The sequence below is a fragment of the Rhinatrema bivittatum genome, chromosome 10, assembly GCF_901001135.1.
Source record: "Rhinatrema bivittatum chromosome 10, aRhiBiv1.1, whole genome shotgun sequence".
Taxonomy (NCBI): Eukaryota; Metazoa; Chordata; class Amphibia; order Gymnophiona; family Rhinatrematidae; genus Rhinatrema; species Rhinatrema bivittatum.
The window spans coordinates 86,502,691-86,515,851 of NC_042624.1; the positions used below are offsets into that span (position 1 = coordinate 86,502,691).

A 13,161-nucleotide genomic window follows, 5' to 3' on the forward strand; every position below is an offset into this window, starting at 1 on the left:
ATCGCAGGATCGCCTTACGCATCCGAATTGTGCGCCCACAGCGAGTTACAGATGGGGAATCTCCAGCCGCACTTTACAGTATCGATCTGACTATAAGGCATTGCCTCTTCTCCCATGACTTTAGTTTTCGAGGCGTCTCTCATGAGGGACACTATTAAATGTCTTCTGAAAATAGAAAAAAAACTGTTCTATCCACATGCATAGAATTTGAATAGATTAGTAAGGCATGACCACCCTTTTCTAAATCTGTTGCCTCTTCCCCCATTAAGCCACGTTTATGTGAACAGTAACTTTCTCAGTAGCGTACACCATTTTACCTGGCACCGATGTCTGTCTGCCTCACTTGGATAGAGGCAGACTTGAATGCTAGGGTTACAGATTTACCAGTAACAGTTCTGCAGCTTCAAATTTGAGCTCCTGTTGATTTTGTGACTGTTTGGTTTGTCAGTTTGCTCTTGCACCTCTTCCAGACTGACACAGATTTAATTCAGTTTCTCTGAATAGTCCCCATACAAAGAGATGGTTCAGGTTTGGGTATCTCTCCAACATGCTCCTCAAGACCAGTGCAAAATTCATTTAGTTTTTCTGCTATGGCCTGATGCTGAGTTGTTCCTCTTAGTGTCTGGTCATTTAATGGCCCAACTCACTCAGGGTTTTTTCACATCTATTTTTTTTTTTTTTTAATGTACTTGAAAGTTCATTAGATTTTGCCTCTTTTGCAAGTCTCACCTCAAATTCTCTTGGCCTGCTTTAGTAATGCTTTGCATGTAATTTGGGAGTGCCTATGTGCCTTCCTAGTTTTCTGCTTTTTTTTAAAGATGTCTTTTTTTTTTTTGGTTTTGATAACTCCTTTCACAGTATCATTAAGCCATGCTTGTTCTTTTGACACTTAATTTGTGGACTATGCTTTTATCTGGGCTTCTATGATAACGTGTGTGTGTGTGTGTATTAAGTAGTTGTAGTTTTTTTTTTGTTTGTTTTTTAAGTCTCATGCTTAATGCAGACTTTTTAAGCCTTGTAACTGCTCATTTTAGTTTCCTTCCCTTTAAAAAGGGAGTACAAGATATTTTATTAAAGGTGTTATGTTCCCTCCCAGTGATTATCTCAAACTTGGTTGCATTACGATCACTGTTGCCAAGCAGTTCCACCAGTTATCCCTTGCAACAAATCCCCGCATTCCAGTGAGAACTAGGTTCATTAGTTCTAGGACCATTTGCTTCATGAAACAGTCACTTATGGTATCCTAGAAACCTAACCTCCCTGATGAGACATTTGTCCACCAGTATTGGGGTAAGTGGAAATCTCACAGTATGTCCATACTTGGTAGCCTGCCTGTTAGCATTTCAAAGCCTTCTGCCATCCTGGTCAGGTGGACCATGGTAAGCCCCCATTGTTATATGCCTCCTAATCATGCATGGAATTTCTATCCATAGATTCCAGTGTGCAGTGCAGTTTCCTGCAGAATTTGTATGCTTGATGCAGTGAAATTCTTAACATGTCTGCTGTTTTTATGTTGTACCCTAGTACAACATAAAGGGTGACCAAAAAGATGGACAGTCCTCATAAAATGACTTATGAGGAGAGATTGAAAAACCTAAATATGTATACCCTGGAGGAAAGGAGAAGCAGGGGTGATAGGATACAGACTTTCAGATACTTGAAAGATTTTAATGATTCATGGTCAACAAACCTTTTCCGTTGGAAAAAGTTAGTAGAACTAGGGGTTATAATTTGAAACTCCAGGGAGGAAGACTCAGAACCAATGTCAGGCAGTATTTCTTCATGGCGAGGATGGTGGATGCCTGGAATGCCCTTCCAGAGGAAGTGGTGAAGACTAAAACTGTGAAGGCTTTCAAGGGGCATGGGATAAACACTGTGGATCCATAAAGGCTAGAGGATGGGGATGGCTTGCTGGAATGGAGGCTACTTCCTGGTGATTACTACCCTTACTCAATAACCCTTTGCACAGTTAATGCAACTCCAACATTGCTCTCTGCTTCAACGGCAAGGGGGAATGTGGAAAAGAGGATTTGCATTCAGACAACAAACAAGGACTGAACTTCACAATCTGGGTAAACAGGCATGGGGGTAGCTTGCTTATTATGGCAGTTACTACCCTAAACCATTAAGCCTTATGCTCACCTGTAATGCAACTCCAAAATTACTCTGCATCAATGACAGGGGATGGCAGGAAATTTGAATCAAACAGTTACCAACAAGGGCCCTGAACTTGGTGGTTGGTGAAACAGATAAGTATGGGGAAATAAGTGTGGGAGATGGCTGGGCAGACTGGATGGGCCAATTGGTCTTTTTCTGCCGTCATTTCTATGTTTCTATATTAGTATTACTGTGTTCCACTGGTAGTCTTTCTATGAATATTTCATAAAATAAAATATCTAGTGAAATTGTATGTCACTCTGGCTACATATTTGCAAAGAAATGGACATAAAAATGTGTTAAATCTTCAAAAGAAGTCCTTTAACTAATCTGTGACATCTGGTAAATTAATCAAGCTAATGGCTTGCAAACCTTGTCATGCCAACCTTCCCTTTCGGTCTCTAGGAACACCATTTCCTGTGTGGGTTCTAGTTCAACTTTTATTTGCATCCACAGTCCTCCCTATGGGCACCAAAATCTGGCCCTGTGTATACGGAGTGTGTTTCCATTTAGCCCTGTGATGGTCAGATGTTCAGTGTGTCACGCCTGTAAGCATTATCTGAAAGGTGTGTCCCAATAGAAAAAAGGTTGAGAACCACTTATCTAGAATGTTACTTTCTACTGCTTTAAAAGATGCGAGTTTGCAAGACTTAAGGCTTTCTTCTCAGGCAAGGTGTTGAAGATATTAAAGGAGAGATTGCAGGCAGGGAGTACTGGATTAATTATATTGCCTATTGTGTAAAAAAAAATAAAAATTGTTTAATCATTAACTTGCCAGTGAAAAGGTCTGACTGTTCATGTAAACATTAACACAAGTAGACTTTGGGCAAATTTTCTTTCTCTTGGTCATTAAGACATTGAGGCAACAAAATCAACTTTACTACAAGAGTTTATTTAAAACTTTGTTCTAGGCAAAGTGCTGAGCGAATTACAGCTTAAAATATAAATATTAGACGTTAAACATTATGCAGGCATACAGAAAGTGGAGGGTTCGAATAGGCAATGTTAGTTTGAACAAAAATTGCTTATGCCTTTTACATTTCATCATGTTAGTTCTTGTCCCATTTACATAGAAAAATAGAGCACAACAGAAAGATCATATGGCCTATCCATATCACTTGCTCCTTTTTCTGACCTGAGCATGTTGTATTTTTTTTTTTTCCCCCCCACACCATCCTGGTCTTCACTCCTTCCACAGGGAGGCTGTTCCAGTGTCAATTGCCCTTTTTATGAATGATGAATTCCGCAAAAAAGGGAGGTGGGCCTGCGAAAGGCCACAGCTGTTCGCACCTCGATGGTGCCATCCTTTTTTTTTTTTTTTTTTTTGACAGCCGCAGCTTTTCACACAAATAGCGCCACCCTAAAAGGTGGTGCTATTCACTGCGCTACTGCCGGTGATATGTTCCTCACGTTATCGCCGGCAGTGGTGCCGTGGCAGACTTCTTCTCCCCTCCCAGTCATTTACTTCCTATCTCATGCGAAAAGGGCTCTAACACACGTGGTAAACCTTTAGAAAATAACCCCCTTACACTAGTTGAAAAGCAGGCTCCTGTTAGACCTTCATTAAGTGTTTCTTGGATTCTGGGGAGACACTATCAGACTTCCTCATTTTTCCCATATTCTTGGTGTTGGGTTTCACTTAGCCATGTCAGAATTTAGTATTTGTTGGTATTGCAAAAAGCTTTAAAAATGGCCTGAGAAGTATATATGCTTTGGTACGTTTGTAATAGTACACTTTGAAAATGGGGGGCCTTAGTGTGAAGCTTATTAAATCTTGATCAGTGTCTCCAACTTCTAAACTCATACCGGATTTTCTTTCACTGTATGAGGCAGTCTGTGGATGCTCACTTTACCTGTTGTACAAGGAAATGAATATACTTTTGCTTGGTTTGTAACAGATCTTTTTAGCAAGAATCTCCTAGTGCTCTGCCCTTACATGATTGAGCTCCTCAGCTGCTTAACCGGGAGAACAGAAATAGTTTCTTTAGAATAACACCTTGCTTACTGCACCCAGTGCAGTCTGCTGCCAGATTTACTAAGGGGCTTTTCTCCAGTGTGTTTAGGGAGAGAAAATGTTAAGTAAATCGGAACCCACATATCCTAACTAATTTTCAAATCCCTCTTCATTTTAGATAGCAAGCCTACCTCAGAGCCAAGGATGTCTCCCTCCAGTTTACATGTGCAACAAGGGCTGTACCATTTGCTGTCTTACCCCCAGAACGCTTCTAACATTTTCAGTGCCTTCTGCACAGAGGAGAACATTGAGCAGTGCATAACATATCTTAACCAGGTGAGTTCATTTAAAGTGAATGAAAGGTCCTGTGGTCTTGCTTTAAGCCGGTCTTTCGCCACTAAACTGGTGAATTTTGGAAAGACCTTGCTGTTTGCCCTTAAACTAAACCTGTTGTGTTTTTATTAAAATAGTCATCTTGCTCAGTAAAGCTTAAGAGCATTTTAAATTTCAATTGCATTTGTTAAACATTGAATACAATTCTTGGACGTGTTCTGTTTCTCTCAAGATGAGTAGGTTCATCAGTCACATGAGTGGGTCACATGACTGCATGAGACACGAGCAAGGATTTGTGGTAAGACAAGTCTTTAGAGTGGCACTAACCTTTAAAAAGGAGAGAGAGCAGCTTTTAAACTAGAACAAAGGAGAGAGCCAACAGTCGCTCAGCAGCGCATGGTTCAGAGGGAGGTATCTTCAAAGGATACTAATGATGCTTAGAATTAGGGCGTCCTGACAGTGAGGTTCCAATAATAAGAAAAGTAGTCAAAGTGTCTGTAATTAAAAACTCACCTAAGCTAAAAAATTCTAACTTATCCCTATCAATTAAAAAAGAATGAAAATACAAACAAAAAACAAACTTTGAAATGTTTGTATGCTAATGCCAGAAGTCTAAGAAGTAAGATGGGAGAATTAGAATGTATAGCAGTGAATGATGACAAACTTAATTGGAATCTCAGAGACATGGTGGAAGGAGGATAACCAATGGGACAGTGCTATATGGGGGCACAAATTATATCACAGTGACAGAAGAGCACCTGGGAGGCGGTCTGGCGCTTTATGTCCAGGATGACAAGAGTCCAAAAGGATAAACATCTTGCATGAGACTAAATGCACAATTGAATCTTTATGGGTAGAAATTGCTTGTGTGTTGAGGAAGACTATAGTGATGGTCAAAATGGTGAGAAGGACAGTGACATGCTAAGAGAAATTAGGGAAGCTAATCAAATTGGTAGTGCAGCAATAATGGGAGATTTCAATTACCCCAATATTGACTGGATAAATGTATCATCAGGACATGTTAGAGATAAAGTTCCTGGATGGAATAAACGACAGCTTTATGGAGCAGTTGATTCAGGGGGAAATTCTAGATCAAATTCTCAGTGGAGCGCAGGATTTGGTGAGAGAAGTAACGGTGGTGGAGTCGTTTGGCAATAGTGATAATATGATCAAATTTGAATTAATGTCTAGAAGGGGGACAGTAAGAAAATCCATGGCTAAACTTTCAAAAGGGAAACTTTGATAAAATGAGAAAAATAGTTAGAAAAAAAAAATGAAAGGAGCAGATACAAAGGTAAAAAGTATGCAAGAGGTGTGTGGTCATTGTTAAATACCATTCTAGAAGCACAGTCCAGATGTATTCCACACATTAAAGGTGGAAAGAAGGCAAAACTATCATCGACATGGTTAAAAGGGGAGGTGAAAGAAGCTGTTTTAGCCAAAAGATCTTCATTCAAAAATTGAAGAAGGATCCAACAGAAGAAAATAGGATAATGCATAAGCGTCGCAAGTTAAATGTAAGACATTGATAAGACAGGCTAAGAGAATTTGAAAAGAAGTTGGCCGTAGAGGCAAAAACTCACAGTAAAAACACTTTTAAATATATCTGAAGCAGCCTGTGACTGAGTCAGTTGAACCATTTAGATGATCGAGGGGTTACTGGGGCACTTAGAGAAGATAAGGCCATAACGGAAAGATTAAATGATTTCTTTGCTTCGGTGTTTACTGAAGAGGATATTGGGAAGATACCTGTATCGGAGAAAGTTTTCATGGGTAATGATTCAGATTGACTGAACCAAATCACTGTGAACTAGAAGATGTGGTAGGCCTGATTGACAAACTGAAGAGTAGTAAATCACCTGAACCGGATGGTATACACCCCAGGGTTCTGAAGGAACTAAAAAATGAAATTTCAGACCTATTAGTAAAAATTTGTAATCTATCATTAAAATCATCCATTGGACTGGAGGATAGCTAATGTAACCCCAATATTTTAAAAGGGCTCCAGGGGCGATCTGGGAAACTACAGACCGGTTAGCCTGACTTCAGTGCCAGGAAAAATAGTGAAAAGTGTTCTAAATATCAAAATCACAGAATATATATAGAAAGACATTGTTTAATGGAACAAAGTCAGCATGGCTTTACCCAAGGCAAGTTTTGCCTCACAAATCTGCTTCACTTTTTTTAAGGCATGTAATTTGTTTAATAGACATGTAGATAAAGGTGAACCAGTAGATGTAGTATATTTGGATTTTCAGAAGGCGTTTGACAAAGCTCCTCATGAGAGGCTTCTAGGAAAAGTAATAAGTCATGAGATAGGTGGCAATGTCCTTTCGTGGATTACAAACTGGCTAAAAGACAGGAAACAGAATAGGATTAAATGGACAATTTTCTCAGTGGAAGGGAGTGGGCAGTGGAATGTCTCGGGGATCTGTATTGAGACCCTTACTTTTCAATATATTTATTTTTGATTTGGCATACTCCCTCCATCAGGAAGTCCATGGGGAGATGCATCTATGGATGATTCTTCACAAGCTTCTGAGAAGTTGCTCTCAGAGCCTTCACCCCCGGAAGACCTCTCCTTTGCCAATTTTGTCAGAGATGTCTGAGACTATGCCTTTTCCACTGGTGATGGAAGAAGATTCTCGTCACAAGATGTTGGAGGTCTTGTAGTTTGTAGACGCTCCAAAGGAGATAATGGCAAGACCTCTTGCACCACCTGTGGGACAATCCTGGTACTGTACCTCCAGTCAACAAGAAAGATGCTACGTACCTGGTTCAACAAGCCCCAGGTTTTCAGAAAAGTCAGCTGCCACACCATTCTGTAGTTGTGGAATCAGCTCAGAAAAAGGCTAAACGATCAAGTTCACAGTCCTCTGTTTCTCCTGGTAAGGAACAGAAGGCATTAGATGCATTGGGACGAAGAGTTTTCCAAGGGTCCATGTTGATAGCATGAATAGCCACATATCAATTATACATGACCCAATACAATAGAAATCTCTGGAAACAAGTCCAGGAGATTGTGGAGAAATTACCACAGCAACAACAAGAAGCCTTGTCCTCCATCCTACAAAAAGGATTGGAAGCAGACAAACATGAAGTCAGAGCTGCCTACAACTCTTTTGAAACAACATCCAGATTCTCGGCAGCAGGTATCAGTGCTAGGTGCTGGACCTGGCTCAAGGCATCAGACCTATGCCTGGAAGTGCAAGACAAACTTATTTTATTTAAGTGTCTTTATATACCGATAACCGTATTCACATGGTATCTGTTTACATAGAACGTATAATAATGATAGAGAAAATACATTGAACTTGCAGATCTACCCTGTCAGGGGACAAGATCCAGGACGCAGTGGCCCAGTTAAGGCCATGAGACCCTGCGTCAGTTGTCAATTGTCTCCACAGATATTCTCTCTGTAGCCTGCAGGGGCAACCGTAGGGACACCAGGAAACAATTCTACCGGCCACATAGATTTCCCTCCTGCGTTCCGTGCACGACCAGCTCTGGCACCTCAGAGGTGGACAGGTATGCCAAGTGAACAGCTAGGCCACAGCCAGCTCCACAAGCTGGCCCTGCACCTAGATTTTGACTCCTTTCCAGAGAGCAGCAGCAGCCATCCTCCAGTGGGGTGCCGTTTTTGCCACTTTGCAACAAATTAGATGTCTGATTAGTATAGGGTTTTTAACATGAAATTGTATTTTTCTCCTTCTTTCTATTTGATTTAATTTTATTTTTATTATAATTATCTTGGTCTTTATGTTGGTTTATGCTTAATCTACACAAGTTAGCTAATGTAGTTTTTATTACTTTCTATGATTTGATTTATTTTATTTCAATTTTTTACTATTTTAAACCATTTTGGTCAATTATATATTGTTAAAGACTGTATAGAAATACTATAAATTGGCACCCAATTACCACAGACCAGTGGGTACTGTCCATCGTAACCCACGGTAACCATCTAAATTTTTCAGAAATATCCCTAGACTTCCCACCCATTCCATTCTGGAGCTGGGACGATCACACAGCACTACTCAAGTCAGAGCTCTCGACCCTTCTGTCAGCCAGAGCCGTGGGACCGGTTCCACCAAATCAGCAGGGGAGAGGGTTCTACTCCATGTATTTCCTAATTCCAAAAAAGACAGGTGGCCACCAGTCTTATTCTGTATCTCTGTGCCTTGAACACATTTCTTCACAAGGAACAGTTCAGAATGGTTTCCCTGGGCACCATGCTTCCACTGCTACAACAGGGGGATTGGCTCTGCTCTCTGGACCTTTAAGATGCATACGCCCACATTGCAATCTTCCCTTCTCATCGCAATATCTGCGATTCGTGGTGGGTCAGTGTCCTGCTATTCGGTCTCGCCTCGGTGCCCCGAGTGTTTACAAAGTGCCTGGCAGTCGTGGCTGCACAGTTACACAGCAGGGGCGTATACATTTTTCCATACCTGGACGACTGGCTCATAAAAAGCCAGTCCAAAAAAGGAGCCCTCGACTCCCTCAGCCTCACCATAAGCTTCTTAACTAATTGGGATTTCTAATTACTCCAAATCCCATTTGACGCCGTCTCACCATCTCTCCTTCATAGGAGCAGAACTGGACATGGCACAAGCCCCAAGGCATTCTTACCAAACAACCGCACGATTACACTGTCCAACCTGGCCAACTCTATCCGCTGTCGAAAAACCACCTCAGCTGGCCACCTACTCAAGTTGCTCGGCCATATGGCATTAACAGTCCACTTCACCCCAATTGCGCACCTAGCCATGAGACTGACACAATGGACTCTAAAATCTGTGGCGACAAGCTACTCAACCACTTGTCTCTGGTACACATCACCAGCCAGCTTCATCTGTCCCTTACATGGTGGACACACAAAGCCAACTTGCAAGTAGGTCTTCCTTTCCAGCAACTAGCTCCTCAAGTGACCCTAACCACAGACACCTCCATCCTCAGTTGGGGAGCCCATGTCCAAGGTCTTCAAACTCAAGGGACTTGGACAACAGCCAAAGTGACGCTTCGGGCAATGTGGTACGCCCTTTATGTATTCCAGGACTGCCTCTCCAACAAAGTTGTCCTGATCCGAACAGACAACCAAGTTACGATGTGGTACCTGAACAAATAAGGGCACGGGCTCTTACCTGCTCTGCCAAGAGGCGGTGTAGATTTGGGCCTAGGCCCTGTCGCACTCCATACATCTGCGAGCCACTTAACCAGCAGACACACAAAATGCACAGGTGGACTGCCTCAGCTGACTATTCCAACCCCACGAGTGATTTCTGGATCTCTCTGTTGTGAGCAGAATCTTCCACAGGTGGGGTCAGCCAACCATCGACCTTTGTGTCTAGTCAGAACCACAAAGTGGAACGCTTCTGCTCCCTACACAGGGACCGAAGAACACCAATCATGGATGCCTTTGCCTGTCCTGGAACGCAGGTCTGCTATATGTGTATCCTCCAATTCCGCTGATAGCCAAGACTCTCGTGAAGCTACAACAGGACCGAGGCTTAATGATACTCATAACCTCATGTTGGCTACGCCAAGTATGGTTCCCCATACTTTGCGACCTCTCTGTCCAGGAACCCATTCATCTGGGCACTGAGCCCAACCTCATCACACAGAATCACGGCAAGCTAAGCCACCCAAACCACCAGACTCTTGTCTGACAGCCTGGATGTTGAAAGGTTGATTCTACAACCACTCAATCTTTCCAGTGACGTCTCAAGTCCTTGTAGCTTCATGGAAGCCGTCCACATGGAAATCTTACCGCTCTGAATGGAAGAGGTTTACCTTGTGGTGCACGTAGAAGGGCTTTGATCCCTTTTCTTGCCCCATATTCAAACAATTAGACTATATCTGGCACTTCTTGGAATCTGGCCTACAAACTTCCTCTGAGTACACCTCAATACCATCAAGGAATAGGGGATGCCCCTATAACATCTCAACCCCTGGTGAATTGCTTCATTAGAGGCTTATTACAGCTTAAGCCTCCTATGCGGCCACCGGTTGTGGCATGGGACCTCAAATGTTGTCCTTGCACGGCTCATGCACACTCCTTTTTGAGCCCTTGCACTCCTGCAACCTCAGATACCTTACATGGAAAGTACTTTTCCTAGTAGCCAGCACGTCTGCTTGCAGGGTAAGTGAGTTACAGGCCCTTGTGACATACTCACCCTACACAAGGGTCCTCCATGACCGGGTTCTTCACTCACCCTAAATTCCTACCTAAGGTGGTAACCGATTTCCATTTAAATCGGTCCATAGTCTTGCTCACTTTCTTTCCAAGGCTTCACGCTCACCTGGGTGAGTGAGCTCTGCACACCTTGTACTGTAAGTGTGCGCTAGCATTTTATTTAGACTGCACCGCAGTCCATAGGAAGTTCACCCAACTCTCTCTTTTCATAAAAACAAACTTGGAGTGGCAGTGGGTAAGCAGACACTTTCCAACTGGTTGGCAGACTGTATTGCATTCTACTACCAGCAAGCAGGCCTTCCACTCCAGGGACAAGTGAAGGCTCACTCAGTCGGGGCCATGGCAACGTCAGTAGCGCACTACCATTCAGTACAGATTGCAGACATCTGCAGGGCTGCGACCTGGAGTTCTCTCCACACCTTCGCAGCTCACTACTGTCTAGACAAGGCTGGACAACAAGACTGTCTTCGGCCAGTCTGTCCTAAGAAATTTATTCCCAGTGTAGGAACCCAACTTGTCCTACCTCAACCTGCTGTGAATTTCAGGCTGCCTCATCCTTGCCAACAGCACCCTAGTTGTTGTACCTGTTGCACATGTGTGCTGGTTGGCCTATTTGTAGCTTGCTATTCACCCATATGTGAGGACTACCATCCTGCTTGTCCAGGGAGAAAGCAGAGTTGCTTACCTGTAATAGGTGTTCTCCCAGGACAGCAGGATGTTAGTCCTCACGAAACCCGTCCACCACCCCGCAGAGTTGGGTTCATTATAGTTTTCTTTTATTTTTCGCTCGTACGTTTGTTACAAATGAGACTGAAGGGTGACCCCTGGTGGCTACAGGGTTAGTGGCATGCTGGGTAAGCTCAGTGTGCCTGTCAAAGTTCTAGAAACTTTGACAAGTGTTCCGTGACAGGGCTCCATCTGATGATGTCACCCATATGTGAGGACTAACATCCTGCTGTCCTGGGAGAACACCTGTTACAGGTAAGCAACTCTGCTTTCCTTTCATCCTAGGCAACCCAGACAGGGGTGCAGGCTTAGGTAGTGGAGCAGTCCAAGCTTCCTAATGAAGGTGTACCAACACTCCTCTGGGATCAGGAGGTAGGTTGCCTTTTTTTTTTTTTTTTTTTTTTTTTTTTTTTAATCAGAGGTGGATTGAGATTACAACAGACCAGTGGGTTATGGAGATGATACAGGATGGCTATGCGCTGAAGTTCAGTGTTCTTCAGGATGTGTTCATGGTGTCTCCCTGCAACTCTGCGGAAGAGACAGGCAGTGGAGCAAGAACCATGTAGGCTTTAGTTCCAGTGCCCACATGTCAAGAAAATATGGTCCATTATTCCATTTATTTCATTGTGCCCAAGAATGAGGGATCCTTTCAGCCCATTCTGGATCTCTAAGGAGTCGTTATTTGTGTGATTTTTTTTTCACCTGAAAACCTTGCATTCAGTGGTAATTGCAGTACAGGCAGAGTTCCTGACATCTCTGGATATGTAAAAGGCATACCTGCATATTCCCATATGAATAGAGCATCAACTGTTTCTGCATTTTGCAGTTTTGGGATGTCACCAGTTTTTAGCACTACCTTTTGGTTTGGCAACCATGCCCAGATTTTTTCCAAGGTCATTGTGGTGGTAGCAGCGGAGTTGAGAAGATGGGATCCTGGCACACCCGTTCTTGGACAACTGGCTGATTTGGGCCAAGAGTCTGTAAGTCTCTCCGGGTCTCACACAAGGTAATCTCCTTGTTGCAGGAACTAGGTTGGGTTGTGAACCTGGTCAAGAACAATCTTCAGCACGGTCATTAAAGTATATCTATGTTCAGTTTGATATGAATCAGGGCAGGGTGGTCCTACTAGAGAGCCATATTTAGAAGCTGATGGTGCAGGTGTGGCTATTGACAAACACAATTCGCCTGACAGTGTGGTTTATCTTCAGGTGCTTGGATTGGTGGTACCATGGGTGAGAGCATATGTGTCCTCTTCGGTGCATTTTGCTGTTGACTACAGTGGTGGAGCATGGCATCAGAGCTGATGTAAAACACAGCAGAGCAGCTGCCCATAGGCACTTGCCTGCTGTCTGCCTATTGGTAAATTTGCTTCTATCTGCATGCAGTCTCCCAGTGTGCAAGCAGATTTGAGCAATATAATCTCCAAAGACTGAGTGGTGGAGCCTAATTCAGCCCTTTTATATAAAAGCAAAAAAATGGAGCTTTAAGTCACCAAACACCATTATCACCCTGTTGGCAAGATTAATTTCCCCTTCTTACTTTTTTTGACACCTTTAGCTAGGGAGGGGTTTGTTTTTTTTTTTTTTTTTGCTTCTCTTCCACAAAAGCAATGTAGCGTTACCTGTAACAGGTGTTGTCTGAAGACCAGGAGATTGCTAGTCATACACTCCATCCCTCTTCCACTTCTGGAGTTGAACTTTTTCAATTATAAATCTGAACAAATGCAGACTGGGGGGGGTGAAGGAACTACAGCATACGCCCAAAAGTGTTCACTTTCCTTTCTTAGGAAATCTGT

At 42.9% G+C, this 13,161-nt stretch overlaps 1 protein-coding gene across 6 annotated transcripts in view; it reads left to right on the forward strand.

Annotated features, from left to right (window-relative positions):
* Window positions 1–13,161, forward strand: part of SSX2IP (SSX family member 2 interacting protein) — a 49,663-nt gene that overhangs the window by 21,032 nt on the left and 15,470 nt on the right. For all 6 annotated transcript variants that reach the window (XM_029618133.1, XM_029618137.1, XM_029618135.1 and 3 more), the window contains exon 3: window positions 4,290–4,447. In XM_029618133.1, the coding sequence (XP_029473993.1) occupies window positions 4,290–4,447 (158 nt within the window). The remainder of the gene's footprint in view (window positions 1–4,289; window positions 4,448–13,161) is intronic.